The sequence below is a fragment of the Eulemur rufifrons genome, chromosome 10, assembly GCF_041146395.1.
Source record: "Eulemur rufifrons isolate Redbay chromosome 10, OSU_ERuf_1, whole genome shotgun sequence".
Lineage (NCBI taxonomy): Eukaryota > Metazoa > Chordata > Mammalia > Primates > Lemuridae > Eulemur > Eulemur rufifrons.
Window position 1 is genome coordinate 3263667 of NC_090992.1, and position 20462 is coordinate 3284128.

General features: G+C 49.5%; 1 protein-coding gene across 7 annotated transcripts in view; it reads right to left on the reverse strand.

The window, feature by feature from the left end:
• The window catches only part of MACROH2A1 (macroH2A.1 histone), a 62381-nt gene that overhangs the window by 28138 nt on the left and 13781 nt on the right, over positions 1-20462 (reverse strand). For 6 of the 7 annotated variants that reach the window (XM_069483646.1, XM_069483651.1, XM_069483648.1 and 3 more), the window contains exons 3-4: positions 5719-5825; positions 5162-5359 (exon numbers count right to left, since the gene is read on the reverse strand). The exons of the other annotated variant lie outside the window; for it this stretch is intronic. In XM_069483646.1, coding sequence (XP_069339747.1) covers positions 5162-5359; positions 5719-5825 — 305 coding nt within the window. The remainder of the gene's footprint in view (positions 1-5161; positions 5360-5718; positions 5826-20462) is intronic. 7 annotated transcript variants of the gene reach the window in all.

Genomic DNA, 20462 nt, shown 5'->3' on the forward strand with positions numbered 1-20462 from the left:
GATTTAGCGCTTCCTGCCAAGGATACCTGGATTATTAAGAGATGAGAAAGACCTAGCTAATAGGATTTCAGGCACCTGGGAGTTGGAGCTGGTTTTATCGGGAGGGAGGCACTTGAGCCTCCCTGTGCCCCTGATACAAGTCAACAGCCACCTGCGCAGCCAGGTTCTAAGGCTTAACCTGTGACAACACTGGTGATTGTCAGCAATGACTCATTAAGGCTTTGGCCCCCGACTCCTGCAGTGGGCGGCCGAGCAGCCCTCCTCCACTATCAGAAGAGGGGCTTCCCCCAAGGGAAGCAGTCCATGGTCACAGGACGTAACAGTGATGCTATGTCTGCACCTTGGAGTACTGTATTTGAGTATTTGTACTTTGAGCTCTGCTAGCTGCATGACCTTGGGAAATTGCTCACTGTCCCTAAGCCTTAGATTCCTCATCAGAAAATGAGACGAAGGCCAGAGAACTCCTCATCAAACGCACCGCCTTAGAGACAAGGCAGCCAAGTGCCGCAGAGACAAGCCATTCCTTCCTGGTTTTCTGCAGCCCGTCTGCTCGGCAGAGAACTTCTGCCTCTTCCCTTCGAGGTCCCCCACGGGACAAGGCAGGTGCTTGTAAGATGCTACTGCGTTCAAATCCTAACTGTGCCTACGTTTTTCATAAAGCGTGCTGCTGTCTCAAATTATGTCCCTAACTTTTTGGTATTAAAATGCCTCTTTTATGAAGTGGTAAATCCTAGGTGGTAGATTCTTTTCCTATCCCAGCTTGGGGAAAAAGTGTCGGCAAGCAATCCTGTTTGTCCATCTCCAAAATAATAGACTGTTTAGAATTTTACATTGTTCTACAAACCCAAAGGTTCCCATTTAGTGCACAGGCACCCAGCTTTGTTTTGAGCAGTAGAAAACCTACCAGGTTGGAGTCAGCTGGGAGACTCTGTAGGACTGAGAATATTTAAGAATCTGTAGGATTGAGTGTCCAAAAAGACTTACATGAAGTCATCAACCCAAGCGACCTATGCCTAGTCTTTTACTCTGGGGGTTGAGTCGCCTAAAATATCGTTAAAAGGCAAGCAAAAATTTGTAGGGATGGCAGCTTCTCAAAAGAACCAGTTCCTTCCTTTGACACCACAACATTAATCATTTCATTTGCAGTTTAAATATTTGTTTCTAAGAGGCACTGTACCAAAATCATCTTGGGCTTTTGCCAGAAGCGATCCTACCTTCGTGATCCCGGAGGGTGGTTTTCACGTGGGGATGGAGTAGGCTTTGGTGATGGTGCAGGTTTATGTTTGAAAAATCCTAGGTCAGATAATACTTTACCCCAATTTTTGACAAAAACTGTCTTCCTAGAGATCCCCTGAGGATTATCCTATGATTCTCAGTGAATACCCCGACAGGGGTCTTAACCTGGGAGACATAAGCATAAATGGTTGCCTTTGAATCTTAGGCATTTTATTTTATGCCTTCAAAAGCTTATCTTGAGAAGGGTCCCCAGCCCTTCCCACTGCCAAAGGTGTCCCTATTATGACAACATGCGGGGCCCACAGGCAAGCCGGTTCTCCCGGGAGGAGCCAAGCGTGCTCCACCCCAAGGCCCGCTGGCTGTTTCCTGCCAGCAGCTCTGCTCCTGCTCACCTGGATGGCCGAGTGTCTCACTCCATCAGGTCTCTGCTCAAGTGCCACCTTGCCAGAGTCATCTCACCTAACCATGTAATAATGCTGCCCCTGCCATCGCACCCCTGTATTTCTGCCCCAGCGCCGACCCCCTCCCACCTGCTAGTGAATCTGCACCCCCCGCTGAGCTTCACGGGAGGGCAGGGACTGTGTTCACTGCTGTCATCTCCACCACTGAGAACAGTGACTAGCACAGACCGGATAAACACTGGTCGAATGAATATTCTTTCTTTAAACATCTTGGTATCAAATGTTAAAAGGATGAGGCTGCTTTTGAAATTTCTTAATGGGGTTAAAATTTTCTATGAGCAACAGCCAAAGTTAAAAATATACTCAACTCCCTGCCTCAGCAAGTTCACTTTGAGGACTTTATCCTATGGATTGACGTGCATGTGAACAGAGACCTCCATACAAGGGCAGCCCCTGTGGCACCGTCGGAATGCATGTAAGCACAATCTAGAGGTGCACGTGTAGCAGGCCGGCTGCATGGGCTTTACGTATTACGTAAGTAACTGCAGTCCGCCCGTGCACCGTGAAAGCCGCTCTACACGCAGCGAGGTGGAAGAACTGAGAGGACAGCAGCCACCGTGTGTGCCACAGCGCCTCACCTGCACAAACGCCGCGCGTTCTGTTAAGCCTCACGACCACTTTGTGTAGCTCCGTTTTACAGATGAGGAAGCGGAACACCAGACGAGTAACTTGTCAAGGTCACGCCGCTAGGAAATGGCAGAATTGGGATGCAAAGCCCAGTGGCTGACCCTAAAGCTTGCACTCTTTACTACACCATGCTGCCAAAACAGTGGGTCACGTGATTTATATATTTTTTTTTTTAAAAAAAGAACAAGTAGGATGGGGAAGGATTTATGCCTCTATATGCTTATGCACAGACTTTCTGAAAGGAGACATGAAAGCTCATTAGAGACACTGTCTGGGGAGAAGTGGGGGACAGTGATGGGAGATTTCTCGGCTACACTTTTGTACTGTCCAAACTCTTATATGTGTTACCTACTCAAAAACGCATGCAATACAACACATACAGTCACTGAATTATAAGGCTAGAATGGACTCTATCTTTTTATAGGGTGGGGTAAACTGAGGCACAGAGAGGGGAAGACTTGCCTGAGGCCACCCAAGTAGGAGGGAGGAGCCCTGGGACACAGCCAGGGCTCTGGACTCCCAGCCCTGGGAGGGGTGGGGGAGGGGGCTATGCCTTCTCTGGCTATTTCCACCATAGCTGACTCAGCTGTCTCAACTGGAGATTTTTAAAACCTTCAAACTGCATAGAATTGGGGGGAAAATTATGATTTGGAATTCAAGTGTTGACACTTGAAAAATACCAACTCCCTTTCACTACAAGTGCTTTAGCATGTTACTGAGGCTTTCTCAGCGTGTCCCTGGAAAGGTTATTTGCAGAACGTTCCACTTAAACCTGGAGATGCCGGGTTCTCTGCCGTTTCTGGGAGCTGACACCACAATTTACATTAAACAAATGTTTTGAAAATTAGCTGTTCACGGTTCCAATTTCAGCTTCCCCCAGGGTTTAATGTTAGCCAAATACTGGTACAGTAAGCAGACAATGTGTTTTATTGTGTGGAAGAGAAACAGACCACCATAACAGACTTCCTGCTTTTGTAATCAAGGGAAAAGTTGAGTGGTCTAGTGATTATTGGCATATAGTTATTAGAAACACTGAGTTCCAAATATAGCTACTAGGAGCTGAAGACACACACACACACATCCTATATTTCAAATCCAAAAAGAAAAAGAATTCCCAGCGTTTGGTAAATTGGAAACTTCACAAAGTCATGGGGCAAAAACTACCGGGATAAGACTCGGGCAGCAGGGGAACGAGGCCCAGCCCGGGTTCGGCTGCAGTCGCTGAGGTCCAAGAGATGTGCTCAAACATCAACAGCGTGTGCAGAAAAGAGGTGATGGCCTGGGACTCGGCTTGAGCCGGGGCTACGCTGAGGACACCATCCTGCCCCTGTTGGTCCCCAGCACCAAGTGCCGCAGGCCCTGCTCTGTGGGCAGCCAGGTCCCTGGCGTCCGTTTTTAAGAGATGACAGATCTGCATCCTCATCCTTTTAACATTTATAAAGGGCTGCACAGGCACTTTCCCTGCCTTCCCGGCCACGCTCCTCCTCCCCACTGCCGATGTGGAAAGGGGGAAAAGAAACAGCTCTACCTGCTAATCTTATAGTTAGCAGGAGTGAGTAAGGGAGCCTTCTGTGAAATCCCTGCCCAGCCTCCAGCCTCCTCCAGCACCTGGGAGCTGGTGCAACGCCAGCATCTGGAAATAACTCGCAGGACACTCTTCACTGTCGAGTTTCTCTCTCAAAGAGCTGGGAGTGGTCAGGGGTCAAAGAAGGTGCCCCCAGGTGCACAGGCAGGCGCAAAGGAGGGACCTGCGGCAGGACAGCAGGAGGTCCGCTCACCTGGCCACAGCTCCCCAAGCCTAGCCTGGGAAGGCGTCCTCACTGTCTCACTGGGGTGGAGGATTTGGGCTCACGTGGGAAGAATTTCCCAACACTGCTTCGTTAGATCCCACAAGGCATCTCCGAAGACTTGGTATTGAGGGTCTCTCAAAATAGACAAGTCACCTTCTGCCAGAGGCGATTTTCTCCCAGGCTGGCTGGAGGTTAGAAGGAGCACCTCTGCCAGGGAGGACTCAAGACTCCATTTTATTAAAGACCAAGCTGTGACTGCACTGTCCCACGTTTGTTGGCCCTGGGGGCTGTGACAACAGCTGACAGGCCAGGGCCCAGCAAGGAGTCTCCTGCTGACGCTCAGCGAGCACAACTACTCACAGGCCGGGCCTCCTGGGGGTCTCCCATGCTGTGCGGATTATGGCTCAGAACCTGCTGGCCTCCCCCACCCAAAACAACACAGACCACACTAACGGGAGGGGTGTCCTCCCCACAAAAACATCAGTGCCCAGGACCTGGCCAATCCAAGTCAGGCCCAGCAGGAAGCACTTGAAAAATACCTTCGTCTTCCTCCTTGACAAGGGCAACCATTCTCAAGAACCAACTGTGCAGACCAGCCCTGGACAGCCAACCAGCCACGGCAACACAGTGGGAGTTCTGCAACTGAGCGTCGGGGCATGCGGGCAGCTGGCCCCTCTGGGCAGGACCACGTGGTGGCTGTCCCCTAGCATGGGGCGTGCATCTCCCTGGACGGCCAGGCACAAAGGTCCTTTCAGCCTGGGGCTACCACCCCGCAGCACTCCCTGAAAGCCCGCTCTCCATCCCCCTCGCCCACAGGGGTTCAGTCCTCCACCTGTGTCCAGACTCTGGGGACAGACGGTCCTGACTCTGGCCACTGGAGCTGGACTGGCCCCTGTGTCATCAGCTCCGTGTTTCCTCCTCTGGTCCTCCCTACCTGTGGGACGAGCCCATGGGGAAGGGGAACCCATGCGGAAGGGGACCTCTTGTGGCCCCATTTATCTGCACCCCACCCTGCCCCACTCCACATGTCCCTGCCAAATCACATACCTTGGATTTCCGGGCCCCTTTCTTGCCTCCTGCTTTTTTAGACACGGGTTTCTTCTGGGACGGAGACTTGGCCTTTTTGGCTGGGGGTGGCGTGATGATGGCTTCCAACTTCCCTTTGGATCCTCGCTTCTTCGCCAGCAACTCGGGGTGGATGTTCGGTAACACCCCCCCACTGGCTATGGTGACTCCTTTTAGCAGCTTGCAGGAAAACCAAAGGGGCAGACGGTGAGCCAGACCACCCTGCCCGCAAGCCGGCCCTGCCCACGCACGCTCCGTACTCCATGGCATCTACAAGGTCACCAGCAGGACTCAGGCCCCCTACACAGGGATAAAGTTCCCAGATAATACCTGTCCTCCAGAGCGGGCCAAATACCTTCTTTCCTCCCACCTCCCCACACTCCCAATAAGGCCTTGAGGAAACACCACCATGAGAGGCGAGGAAGCTGCTAATTAACCCAAAATGCAGTCCACACCTCTGATAACCAGCCAGATACTGAAGCTTCTCAGGCAGTGCGACCACCTGCTCGAGTCTGGGGGTGGGTGGGAGAGCGCTGTACCTGATTTAGCTCTTCATCATTGGCCACGGCCAGCAGGATGTGCCGGGGCGTGACCCGTCCTTTCTTGTTGTCTCTTGCTGCGTTGCCAGCCAGCTCCAGAATCTCCGCTGTGGGGAGAGAACAGCAGCATACGGTCACGTTAGAGCATCAGCGGAACATGTGTGCCCCCGGCCCCATTCACAGTGCCGGCAATGGGTGCAGGCAGCTGCTGCAGGAAGCAGCTACCCCGAGATGAGCAGCTGGAGGTGCGTCTTCCTGGCAAATACTTCAGGCAGAGTCACAGAGGTGCCGAACCACGAAGCCGAGCAGGACCTAGGAGGCCCCTGGTCCAATCCCTTTGTTTTGGGCATGGAACCGAGGCTGAGAGAAGGGACCAGCTGAAGGTCACTCGCTAAGTGGTAAGGTCTGTTCCCAGTTCTAGTTCCCACTTCCCAGAAAGGGCTGCTTGCAGTCAGCACCCTAGGTGTCACCAGGACCAACCCCGCAGAGTCGGCCATGTGGCCCTGAGAATGTACTCTGTCTGCACCTTGAACAACAGGTAACAGGTTTACAGGGTTTCGAGGAGAGGGTGACACTGTGGGGGCGTGTTAACCCTCTGTTGACTGAATCGATGTGGAATGCCTGCACATTCGGATTCGAACCCAGAAGGGTGTGACTGGACTCTTTACCAAGGCAACCTCATAAAAACATGAAACCAAAGCGATCAGGGTGTTGTAGATTTTAAAGGCTAAAGAGGTATAACAACCAAATATAAATGTGTCAGTCCTTGATGGAATCCCAATCTTTTTTTAAAAAGGTGTAAGTCATTTTGGAAACAAATAAGGAAATCTGAAAGTGGACTAGACATCAGACACTAGGGAATCGTTAATTTTCTTAAGTGTGATAATAGTACTGCCACGCAATAGGGAACGTCCCTGTTCTTAGGAGATACGAGCTGAAGCATTTAGGAGTGAAGCATGTTGATGTCTGCAGCTCACTCTCAAGTAATTCTGAAACAGTCTACGGAGCACAGCAAGTGCAGCAAAATGTTAACAGTTGTTAAATCTAGGTATGGGGTACGAGTGTTCCTCTTTCAAGGAAATTCTGCCATTTGCAACAATGTGCATGAACCTGGAGGACATCATGCTAAGTGAAACAAGCCAGGCACAGAAACAAGTCCCGTGTGATCTCACTTCTGCGTGTTATCTAAAGACGTCAAACTCACAGCAACAGGAGAACGGCAGTCACCTGGGACTGGGGGAGGGACAGAGGAAGGGAGATGTTGGTCCAGTGGTACGAAGTTTCAGTCAGACAGAATGAATATATTTTAGTGATCACACAGAATGGCAACTATAGTTAATAAGGTATATTTCAAACTTGCTAATAGATTTTAAATGTTGTCAACATTAAGAGCTATGTGAGGTGATGCGTATGTTCATTAGCTTGACTTGCCCATCCCACGGTGTTTACACGGAGCAAAACATCACGATGTATCTCCCAAATATATAAAAGTGGGGGAAAAAAAGCGTTCTTTTAGCATTCTGTATGTTTGACATTTTTCAAAATGAAACGTATGAGGAAAAAAACTAGAAGGCTACGCATGTGACCCATGTTGGTGCCAGGTTTGATTTTACCTGCCCTCTGGGGCAGCGTCTCACAGGACAAGACGACACATCTTCCGCAGCACCGACGGTGGGAATCTGGAAGTGCCCTTTGGCAAGAGATTTTTTCCTCCTTGGCAACACAGCTCTCTTGGTAACTTGTCAACCTCGTCACCATCACCTCATTCTCTTAACGAGGTGTACAGACTGTCCCAGAATGTATCTCACACTGCCCACTTCTGCAGTTCTGCCACGCCATGGCCTGCTCTGATGTCCTTCTAGGCCACCCTTCCGGGCCCAAGCCAAGTCCAGCCTCCTCCTGGTACTAAAGAATTTCTAATGTTTAGTTATACTGTAAACACTGGACTTCTCCAACAAAGTCAGCATTCGGAATCATTACAAAATAACTAGGCACAAAATTCTAGCTGCATGAAAATCATGTGTTTAAAATTTACAACATGACATGTTATACATTTTTTTAAGAGGTACTAACAGCTGAACCTAATGCAAAGAACTGCTGTCTGTGTACAAAGCCCAATGGTTGCTGGGCTACTCACGGAAACAGTATTAGCGGGGGCGGGCAGTCAGTCACACTTGCAACAGGTTTTCCCCCGAAAGCCAAGGCAGGAATTCATTTGCTCAGTAATCACCACAGTGATGACACACAGCTCTGTGCTGGCAGGAGGGACACAGGTCCCATGAGCCCCTGCCTTCTCTGTTTCCAGGCCGGCAGCGAGATCACTTCAAGGCTGCACATACCAGTGCCACGGGGACCCTCACCGGGCTTTTTGCACGTGACAGTGAGAAGGGGAGGGAGGCAAGATGGGCAGCACCTAAAGGGAACAACCAGTGGAGGGGCTCACGTTTCCCCCTTTCACACACGCATCTCAGCAGGGCTGGTCCCCCCCAGCCTCGGGACAGTTGGGTTTACCAGTGGTGGGGGAGACAGCCCACCTAGCAGTGTCACTGAAGCTTCCCTGTGACCGATCGTAGTAGTGTGTCCCAAAGCCCGGCAGAGATGGGCCCACCTTGGCCAAGCAGAAAAGGTGCTTGCGATGCATAGCGACCTTAGGCCCCAGGTGCCTGCCTGGCCAGCCCAGCCCACCTTGGCCTTCATTGTCCTGTGTTCACGGAGTAAGCAGCCCATCTGCAATGCTACTGTTCCGCCCACGGCCCAGGAGTGAAACCAACAGGACTCTGAAGCCAACAAGGACATAGAACCTGGCAGCAAGGGCGCAGGAAGGAGAACTAGCCACAGCGGTCCCTGGGCCGGAACCCCTGCAGCAGGAAGGCCTCCGAGGGGCATGTGACACCATAGGGCTGTCACCCACCTTGCTGACTTCCTGGCTTCTGCCCGGGGGCCCCCTCCTGAGGCCACAGGGAAGCACCAGGCCATCGGTATCCGCAGAGCCACAGTACACACACAGGAGGGGGCGGGGGGATCACAATCTTTTGACGGTCATGTGCTCAGAACGATTTACCTGCCCCTCACTAAGAACAGAGAAAGAGAGAATAGGAATGAGGAACGAGAATGCCCACAGCAGTAACCTTTTGCTAAGTCCTAAGCCCATCCCTTTAGCCAGAAAATCATCTGAAAGGACAGTTTCTCAGGGAAGTGGAGGAGGCCTGTTTCCTCTCCTGCCCAAGCGCCAGCAGAAGGCTCGAGGCCGTTGATGGTGGGGAAGGGAGGGAGGGATGTGGTCTTTTTATTTTCTGCAGTGCTGCCCTAACTTTTTTAGTGCAGGGAAAAGAAGGATGGATGAAAAGACCTGGGGTTGGGGGAGGACTCAGAGTGTGGCTGGGCCCCTGATTTGGGTGAGGGCAGGTGGCGCATAAGACAAGAAAGCAGGGGAGCCACCCAGAAGCATACACGAGCCGGAGAAACCTGGACATCAAGCTCCAGCAGCTGCCTCCAGCTTCTGCAAGCTTTGCCCCCTTACACTCTAACTTTCCAATGGCCTCAGTTTCTCCACTTGGGAAATTCCAAGCACTGTGCTCACATACTGCAAATTCAGCTTGGCTTCAGGGATCCCTCTGGATCCACCTGGAAGTGACAGTGAGTAGCTAGGTGGACGGGGAGGGGCAGGGATGGAAATCTCAGCTCCTTGCAAAGGCCTGGCAGGGTGCCACTCCGCTGCCTTCTTCACCAAGGAGCCCCCAAACCCAAGACTCCTTCCTTTTTGCAAATCCCCAGCTCACCTTCGATCTGTGCAAGCCAAGGTAACTGTCCCCCAATACTCCTACCACCAGAGTGGTCCCGCAGCCCTGCAGGGAGGAGGGAGCTGTGTCAAGTCGGGGTAACAGTGAGGGGCACACAGTCATCCTCCAGCTAGTTGAGTAAGAGCTTTACCTTCTGTTTACTCCTGCACTTTTTTTCAGATGGATAGTTGCCATAGTAACTATCAAGGGACATACAAGACAGACACACCTCAGAAACACACCTTTTACGAGAAGCGTGTTCCATGCCCTACCCCACCCCTGCTCTGCGTTTTACAACAGCCAAGGAAGATGGAGGACGCCCCTGACTGCTAACAAAAGCAGCAACCCAGAGCACGAGCTCATCCCTCGCCAAGTATCAGTAATACCCTCCCTTTGATCCTTAGTCCGGTTTTAGAAACAGCAATCACAAAGGGCTTTCCTGGCTAAGAGAGGGCTGCCTGCTGCAGGGAGAGGAGAGGTGCAAAGTGCCAGCACTCAACAAGATGGAACAGTTCCCGTCTGCTCTCCAGGGTGTGTTCTGTTCAAGGGAAGGGGAGGGAGAGGGAGGGAGGCCGACTGCTGAAAAATTGGGGCAGGGCACACGTCACCAAGGGAGATGTCCTGCTGAAATCTTCTTCCCAGCAAGTGATCCTTTGCTTTGCAAATGCTATAGAGGCAAAGTGACGGAGGCCCCAGGCCCAGAGCTATGCCGTGATCCTGCCCGTACCCCCACCAGCAAGGACAGCCGCCTCCTAGAGTCAGCTTCAGCCTCTGCCTCCATGTAGCCCACGCCTTCCTACAAGGGTCTGCATTCAATTCATTTCATATTTTGAAAGGTTTTGTGCATCTCTAAATTTTTTTGCCTGTGGCTCGTCTAAAAGAAAACAGATTCTGAGAAAGAACGAGGAAAACACCAGATCTACAGACACAAATCCTTTTCTCCACAGTTTCCAAAACTCAACTCTTGGATCTTCCCTTGGAGGGAATTTTCAGGAGCCACAGCCCTGGAGGCTGTAACCGAAACAAACGGAATCCATAAGAAGCCACAGGAGGAAAGTGGGAAAAGAGCAATTAGAAGGAAAAGAAACAGAACCCCTGACCAGGTTCTCCACCTCCTCAAGCCAAGCCTTCTTGGCCAGTGCTAATCCACCTTTTGTTACCAGTGACCAATACTAGACTGGTTTGGGGCCCAAGGCACTTGGGGACAGCTCTGGAGAGGATTGTGTGATAAGGTTCCCCAATTACAAATGTTGCAAAGGGAACAAGTTGAATAATGAGCAAACCGGCCCACTCATTAGCTGTATTTTCAAGATTTTTATTTAAGATCTAATTTGCAAAACACCTAAGGATCTCTGGCTCCCACTCCTGGCCAAGGCTGGTTCCCGGCAACTACCGAGCAGCTGGCACCATCATCTGCAGTGGCCCAGACCAGCGACGCAACTTATTCTCTCTGCTCCAAGCAGCAGGCGCTCCAGAGGCGCCCGTGGGCCAAGCCTTTCCCAGCCTCATTGAACATGATCATTTTAAGGCCACTTGACAAAACTCCCACAGCCTTGGATAACAGCATAGTTTGGCAGCCTTTTCAACTCCAGACCAGCTGTCTGAACATGAATACCTCTGACATGTCTACTTTCCAAGTTCACCCAGAGACCAAAGGCTTAGGGTCTTTTTTTTTCCCCTTCCCAAATGTCTTGAACTAAACCGTATCTGTTGTATTGAGGCATTCTGTCTGTCTTCCTTTAGGGAGATGAAGTCATGGTTTGCAGAATTAGCCTCCTAACAGCTAACAGGTGATGTGTTGAGGCCGAGCCAAACTCTAAACACAAGCCCTGCAACAGGGAAGAGTCAGGGGCTTTCACAGAGCTGTTTGAAGCTCTGTAAGAGAGAGCTCATCTAACAAAAGAAATATTGAAAATAACAACCAGTAATCAAAGGAAAGCAAATGTTCACGTAATCCCAAGGAGAAAACAGATATTTGCTACAAAGCCAACAACATGACAAGGAATCTGTTTATTGTATTTCTTTTGATTCATCATCCTTCCATCAGTTCTTTGAGTTCACAACTGTTCTACACCATTCCAGAAGGCCTTAACCCAATCAACTCCAATCGGAGGGTGATTGCTAAGAGCTTCCTGCATTCTGACCACACCGCAGCCTCCTCCAATTCCCTCGGTGGCCCCGAGTGTTTGCAGCCGCATCCCAGAACCCAGTGCCCCCAATCCAACCTCTGCTGGAGGTGAGCAGCAGGGTCTGAAGCCTGCTGAGCCGTCAGCTCGGAGCTCTGGCCACAGCAGAGCTCTCCATCCGCCTGTCTCGGGGGCCTCAGAGGGACCCAGGGGCTCCACAGGGAAAATACAACGTACAGCAGTGAGTGAAGGTGCTGTTCCAAAGTCGGTTCCGAGTCCAACACAAACCTATCCGTTGCTGTGAGGGCCACAGTCCAGTCTCCTCAGAAGGGCCCGTGGGCCGGGGGCAGGGGCTGAGAGGGCAGCATCTGGTCCAGGCCTCTGCCTTCCACAGAGTCTCCCAGTGAGACAGAAACGCAGCTTCATTTGGGAATCTCTGAAGTAAGCTCCACTGGCTAATTGTTTTTCACATTTCAAAGTAAAAAATAATTTCACATTACGCGTATTAACAAAAGGGAGATATTCTTGGCAAACGTTACCTTAATCTAACCTACCAACCCAGCTCGGTGCCCGAATGTCTTCCTTGCTAGGGAAGTTTTCCTCTACCTCCCCCAGAGGTTTAGTGCTTCTGCTGAAACTACGCCCTCTGTCTGCAGCAGAGGGCAGCACCCACCAACAGCCCTGAGGGTAGAGTTCAGGGTCAGCTGTCAGACTCCCTGGGTGTGGATCCCACCTCCCGCACTTAGCCGTGAGACATGGCCAGGACACACCTAAGCCTCAGCTTCCCCTTCTATGAAGGGGGAACGATAACTGAGGTCACCTCTTAGGCTTGTGAGGATTAATGAGTTACCAAGCAAAATGCTTGGTACACTTGGTAAACACAAGCTACTACTGAGGCTACAATTATGCTATTTAAAAAAAAAAAAAAAAAGTATAGCAGGCTGGATTACCAGGGGAAGGAAACTATACTTTCTTTGCCTCAGTTTCCTGTGTCCACACAACTGCATGATCGCAGAGATGCGAGAGCCAAAAGGAGAAAAGCAGCAGAAAACCGGGTGTTTCCTCCCCCATCGTTTACTCTTTGCTGTTACACTTAACAGTTTACACATGTTTGAAAAATGCACTTGAACTCCATTAACCTCGGTGCTGCCAGACCTGTCTTGATGGAACACAGCACCCAGAGCGGCCCCAAAGGCATCTCTGCCTGGGGACGGGGTCTGGAACTTTTGTCTGACCCCAGCAGGGTGTGCCGCGGCCAGCTGCTGGGGCAGAAGTCAAGGCCCCGGGAAGGGAGACGAGGGAGGCGGCGCCTGGCTGGCAGCTGGGCAGGGCCCTCTGCCCCACCCATCGCTTGCTTTCAAGGACTCGAAATTAATTTACGAGGAAATGGGTAATATGCGTGTTTGTTTTGATATGGAAAAACCACAGCCATTTGTTCTTAATTCATCTCAGGAAGGGGCGAACAATCAGAGACGTCTGCTGAAATGAAATGATTTGAAGAGTACAATGTAAAGAGGAAACTCATTTAAGGACCCCTGTCATGGTACCATTTCCCAGATGGACTTTTAAAGGAGGGGGAGCACAGAGCGGAGCAGCGAGTTTGGGGGGGCTGCCGTGATGGCTGCGATCACGCCGCGCATGCGCCCACCGAGCTTTGCCCGCCGGGATGGAATCGGGGACTGGGTCAGAGGGAGGCGTTTTGCTCCACCCTCTCGTGCTATTTGAATTTCTCTTCTGCACATTTGCTTGTCAACACGCGAAGCGGAGTTAAAACGCAGAGTGAGCGAGAAGCTGCGGGCAAGTCTGCCGCTCGCCGCCCCCCTCCTGCCCGCGGACGTTCCGTCCCTGCCCGCTTCATTCGCAGAAAACGTGCTGAGCCTATGAAAACGTCTTGGGTTTTCACGGCTGTTTGTTTTTAGAGCAGTATGAGCGTGTGGTAGAACGGAGGCCCCCAGGAGGGACCACGGCCCCCGGGGTCGGCTTTCCCAGCCCAGCGCTCCCGTCTGCGAGCGGATCGATCCCCCGTGCTGGGGGTCACCTGTCTAATGATTGGCCTAAACTCTTCACCTGGAATTCCACCTCCCCTTTGGTAAAGGTACAAAAGGACATCGGCCAAAAAGCTTCTCCCCCTCCAGGCCCTCAGCACCACTGAGTGACACAACCTCCCACACCTGCTGGGCTCTGCCCTGCCGCCTCCAAGGCCCGCTGTGGCCACCTCCATGCCCTCCTGCAGCACCTGGCTTGTCCTGCTGCTGCAACAGCCAGCACCTCTGACACAGACCGCCTGTCCCTTCCTTGTAGCACAGCACACGTCACCCCAAGCACCGCCGCCCCTCCTGCGATCTCTGGCAATCACCCGTGACTGCCTTGGAGTCTGCATCTCTCTGAGCCACTAAGGTTTCAGCCTGGCAGACTGTAGAAAGTGGGTTACTCTCGAGTGCCCGTGGAGAACCAGCCGAGCCTCAATTTCCTCCTATGCAAAACCGGTGGTTTGAGGATTCAGCGAGTTACCCAGTGCAAAGCATTTAACCGATGCCTGGCACACCGCGAGTGCTCAGTCTGTGGCACGATTCAGAACTTAAACTGCTCCCCCTTGACTCAGCACCGCCCCCACCCAAAAATAACATTACAAAAGCCACAGTCTGAGTATGGAATGGAGACCCCTGGGCCTGAGGTGGGACGGCAAATAAAACAATGCTACTCAAGTACCCTCACTTTCTGAATGAGCAGCAGATACTGACTATTAGCCGTCAATATACAGAGTCACAGAGGTGACAGATCAATGTAACTCAAGACTACCTCGGCTTCCCGTGACCGCAAGGAACATCAATCAGGATATCGATGGCAAGGGAAGCTGATAGATTAGCCTTTTCCAGAGGCCCTGGTTTTCTCTGAAGGCAAGAAATGTGAGCTCTGCAGGGAACAAACCTTCTATAAAGACCCAGAGTGTCCTCTGTAGACATGTGGGGTGATACCAACCCGGTGAGAGACACCTCAGCATCAGGGGCCGCTGCAGGCCTCTAAAGAAACCAGCTCTGGGTACCAGGGAACCCACGCCTTCTGGCCACTAAGTGGAAGACGCACTTGCCTAACAAAGAGGAGGAAGAAAGGGAGGGAGGGCAGGAGCCAGGGCTGAGCAGCCTGGCAAATCTGAGGGGGATTTATGTCATCCTCTTGGCAACCAGAACTGGAAGGGGACGGTGGGAAGAGACAGAGGGAGACTGACGGTGATTAAAGCCCTTTGGGTTTGCCTTCTTGCTGGAACTCATTTATAGCTCTGAGGAGCGGCTTTTTGCTTTCATGATATTTTACTCTGGGTTGACTAGACATAGAAGTCTCAGGCAGGGGAGAGGAAGCAAAAGAACTGTACGTATCTTCTATCAGTTGCTGATACTTTAACAAGAAGACATTGGGAGAGAAGATATTTACAGAATTCTTACCCATGTCCTTCTCCTTTCAGTAAGAAAGTAGTTCTTCTAGAAGCCATTCTTGGTGGCCATCCACAGAGGGACCCTGGAGTGGCTCTAGTGCGGCTCCCAGGACAGTTGTCTTTAGGTGGGCAGCTTCTGACTGCCTCGGCTTTCAAGGCATTGCCGAGACCTCTTCCGTGGCTTGGTTGGCAGAAGTGAGAGAGCAGCCCTCGCAACACTTTTAACGCCCTCCTGTACGCCAGCAACAGCTGCCCCGCCACGTGCCTCTCCTCCCACAGGCATGGCCCACGCTGCCCTGTCAATCCTAATCATGCTTCATTCAAAAAGCCAGAGGTCTAGTTAAACTCTCACCCTCATCAATTTCCTGGTAGCACCTGACATTACCACCGCTCCCTCCTCCTGAAATCTATCATTCCTCCAACTGGTCTTATTCTTCAATTAAAAACCTATTTACTGTGCAGCTGTGGAGTAATTGGGCCTTGTGCTGAGTATATAATGGTGAGGGAGGGGTGGGGAAAGCACAGTCCCAGCCCTGGAGTCACCAGTGTGGCCTTGGACATGTCTGGCACATCACGGGCATGCAATACAATCCCGCAGAAACCAACAATGATTCTTCTGACCCCAGCAGGCAGCATGGCACCATGGTCAGCGCTTGGTGGCTCCTTCACAAATAGGTCATTCCAGATGCGTTACTAAACAAGTGAGCCAAGCACTGCAGTGGCCAGGCGGTGATTAAGCAGGGAAGTGCGGGGATGTTCTTCAAGGCACTGGTTTCGTGAATTAAAACTCACACCCAGGATCCATGGCAGGCAGTGAGCTGCAAAGCTGTCATCCCAGACGAAAGCAGCCCAAGACTTGGCCAACAGTCCAGGCAGGCTACACCTCACAGTCCCAAGCTGAGTTCTGAGGTTAGCTGAGGGGCCTGGGGGTGTTGAGGACAGATTAGGGGGAGACCAAAGATTTTCAGATTCTTCCAACCAAGATCTTGGCCCAAATTTAAATAAGTCAGCCTCTGCATACTACATGTTCCCATTATCCTCCTGATTCCCTATGTTTTGGCATTTAATTTTCTAGATTTATTTTGAAATAAAAATCTTTACAAAGATACATAACATGTATAAGAAACTAGTAACACTGATTATCTCTTAGGAGGAGAACTGGGTGTGCAAAAGCGCTGGGAGGGTGAAGCACGTCTCACTGCGTATCCTTCGATGGTGTGTGGATTCAACCACGGCTATTATGACCTATTAGAAACGATAATTAAATCTTAGATATGAGAAATATATATTTATATTATACAGTATGAGACAAATAGACCAATGAAACAGAAATAAAATCCAGAAATAGTCCTAATTATACCTACAAATTTCATGTATGATAAAAGTGGCATCCCAGATCACCAGGGAAAAGATAGAATATTCAATTAATTGTTTTGGGATACAAAGGTAACCATGTGAAACAAAATTAATTTGATCTCTCACGTTCTGTAATAGGATAAATTCTAAATGGATCAAAGTAAAAATGTGAAAAATAAAACCATCAAAATACTATGCAAAAGCATAAAGGAATTTCTTCATAACCTCAGAAAGAGGTAGGCTCTCCTAACAATGATAAAACCAGCAGAAATAGACTCATAAAGATTTCATATATTAGAATTATTCAGATAAAGAATATAAAATAATTATGTGAAGTACATTTAAAGAAAAAGAAAACTGAAAATGAAGGCAAAACAAGAGATTATAAAGAATAACCAAGCAGATTCAAAAAAGAACCAAACAGGACTTCTAGAAATGAAAGTATCATAACTGAAATTAAAAATTCAGTGACTGAATTGAACAGCAGAGTAGACAGAGCTGAAGAGAGAATTAGTAAACTGGAAGGTAGTTCTAGAAGACAGATCAAAAGTAATTATCCAGATAGTCCAGAAGACATGAATGAAAAACATGACTGATTTTTAAAAGATATGGGAGATAGAGTAAAACACTAATGTATGTTTAATTTGTGTTCCCTAAGAAGAGACTAGAAGAGAAACACTGCTTGAAGAATTGATGGCTGAAAACTTTATGCATGAATAAAGATATGTTCAAACACAGAACCTAAGAACATTTCTTACCAAGAGACCCTAACTAAATGAAATTCTAAAGGATGTATTTCAGTCAAATTGATCCCAAATGGAAGGTCTAGGTGAAAGAAGGCACACTTAGTTTTGGTCATACCGTTTGCCTTGCCCAATTCCAAAAACAGGTTTTGTGGTGCTTTGTGCCTGTCCATTGGCTCAAGCAAAAACAGAACCCTTAATATGGAACCTGTCTACCCATCTGCAGACCCTGATGATAGAAATACAGGTTGCATATTGCCCTTCAAAGGAAGGTCATAAGACAACAAGTGAAACTTCTTTACCTCTGAGGATTCTAGGCAACATCGCCTATCTTTAAGAACGCAATGACATTTTCAACAAATGGTGCTGGAACAACTGGACAGCCAGAGGCAAAAAGAAAAGAGTTTAGATACCGACCTTATACCCGTCACAAAAATTAATTCAAAATGGACCACAGACCTGAATGTAGAAAACAAAACTATAAAATTCCTAGAAGATAACATAGAAGAAAAATCTAGATGAGTTTGGTTTTGGCAATGACTTTCTAGATACAAAACCAAAGGCATGATCCATAAAAGAAATAATTGATAAGCTGGAATTCATTAAACATTTCTACTCTATGAAAGACACTGTTAAGAGAATAAGACAAGCCAAAGACTAGAAGATTTTACAAAAAGAAGCAATGAGGCCTTTCTCCTTTCTGATCAAGCGTTGTAGTCTGACCCTGGCCCTGGGAGTGGGGAGCAGGGGAAATGGGGCCATTGCTTCAGGAGGCTGGCCCAGGCCACACCTACACTCTCCTGAACAACTTCATGGACTCTGCAGAGGGACTGCATGAAGGACTGGACACTCAGTTTCTGAGCTGTACAGCACATTCATGAGCCTGGGAGAAGCACATCATCACACTGTGCTGCGCCCTGCGGCCTGAGCCACCTGGGTCTGTTAACTTGCCGGCCACGTGACACCACGTCATCAGGGAAATGTCACAGGCACACAGCACTGGACTGATTCTTTTTTAAGTGCTCCCTGAATGTTTATCCACCATGGAATCGTCTAATCCCCCGGAAGATGGAAGGAGGATTGATAATGTAGTGCGTGAGGAGCACCTCCTTAATTCCTGCACAGTTTGTAAGACGTGCATTGTAAGGTTATGTGTAGTGGTGATTTTCTGTGATTGGCTATCAATGAAGATCATCAATAGCATATGTTAATAAAAACAAATAATCAGATTAAAACCTGTCTTTCACATATACACAAAAGGTACTCAGTGCCAGCTGCTATCTCTAGATAGTGGGATTATGAATGAGTTTTAGCTTCTTAAATTTTCAAACATAAATTACTCACATAAAAAGAAAAAGGAACATGCATTTAAATATAGTCTGCAGACTCTGGGTACCCAGCACCCTGGAGTTTCAACTTGAGTGTTTTTTCCTACTTGTAACCCCTGGCTCCTTAAAATTTTTAGTCTTCTCTCTCCTGTGTGTTTTTTATTTTTTTAATTTAAGGAAAATAAGGCTGGGGAAGGGCTTTGCAGAACACAGTAAACTGCCCCAAGCAGCATGCATGCCCAAGAAGGTGCTAGCAAGCATGAGCTGCGTCCTGGGCTGAAGTGTCAGTTAGTCTCAGGGGAGTCATGCAAACCAGCAAGGACGCAGGAGTTCTGAGGGCCTTGAAGCATCAAAGAGCTGAGCCTGACTATCCTCCTCTTCCTGCTCTATTTTTAGCCATGTGTGTCCAGAACACACTCGGGTGTCCCAGACAGGAAAGGGGTTAAGAGGCGTGGGGCTTGTTTTCAAGGTAAGTGACAGGGCCAACCACAGGCTCTGCCCCTCCCAATCTCCCAAGCTTGTAGGGTTCTGTCCTTCCCACACCAGAAACGCCAAGCATGGTGGCTGTTGGCTGAAATGAGCATCTCTTAACAGGACCTGCAGTTGACAGAAGAGGGTTCTCTCTACTTCGCTTCCAGGACATGGGGGCAGAGAAAGATTGTGGCTTAACAAATAACACCGAAGAGGGACGCAACATCTGACCTGAGTCAGAGATCGGAAGCCAAACAGGCTGAAACTTGGGATGAGGACAAATCATTTTGTAAGCCGAAACCAGGTGGCAAGGTATATTTCTAACCCTTTTCCTTGGGATTTGATCGTAGGATGCAGTCAGCCCAAAGGCTGTGCCTCATCCAGTCTATAAAGTGGCCATAAGATCACCCAGGGGACCTGCCTCTTGCCAGATCAGAAGCTGGCTCTGCGAACTCCACCAGGATCGGCCAAGTACTGCAGGAAGTCACACTGGAGTGTCTGCTGTCAGAATGCCGGGTGCCCGTCACAGGAGTATGGAGGCTCTGGTCATTGACAAGAGACACGAGAGGGAAGACCAAGGCCTGAAACATGAGGGGCGGGGAGAAACAGAGCTTGGGAAAATGGAAAAGGAGCAAGGAATTGGGAATATCCAGATGTCGTCATCATTTCGTATATGAGACCCAAGCAAGACAGAAAAAAATATTCTGGCTTCTAGCCACAATCCTGTCCTGCACCAGGTGGAAATACAATACTATGACACTAAGTTTTTAAACGGACCAGAGTTTAGCTATCCAAATCACTGGTCACCTCGGGAGGGTCTATGCTTATTACAAAGGTGTCAGTAATTCCATCTCAAGGGCTGGAAGTCAGTGCTTTGCATCCTCCTTAATGTCAGGAAATCATCTGCACGTGGATTTGAGCTTTGCAAACAGGCTTACATCACTAGAAGGTAAGCTGGTAGAATAAAGTATGTGATCAGGCTACAGAACAGGGTTTTTGGATTAAAAAAAAGAAAAAAGATATCGTCACGAAGGGGCCAGGCTGTTCTCTCAGGGGCTGGGCTGAAGAGCAAAGGTACTTCCTCCCATGGCGAGCTCCGTGAAGGCAGCCACTCTTGTCTGGTATCTCAGGGTCCAGCACAGGAGCGTGTAGGCCCCTCAGGTGAGCGCAGCAGTGACTCAACTTACAAGTACCGCTGGGTGTTAGGCCCCGCATGGAGGAGGAAGACCTTGGTCTTCTTACCTACTTTAGTCGGCTTCGTGCATCAGTGCTGCGATAAACCAGACCTGAGTTCACACTTTAAGGTGACTTCTTATTTTGTTTCTTCACTTAATCATAATGTCATTTCTCATGGGCTTAACCTACAACAGTGTCCCCTAAACTATATCATGCAAAATATTTATACAGGTGTTCCCTGAAAGGTTTTTGTGACGGAAGTTTGAGAACCACTACCTATCACATTTCCTTTCCTTGAGGATTCATGGTGATACCAGTATGTCAAAGGCTCTGAA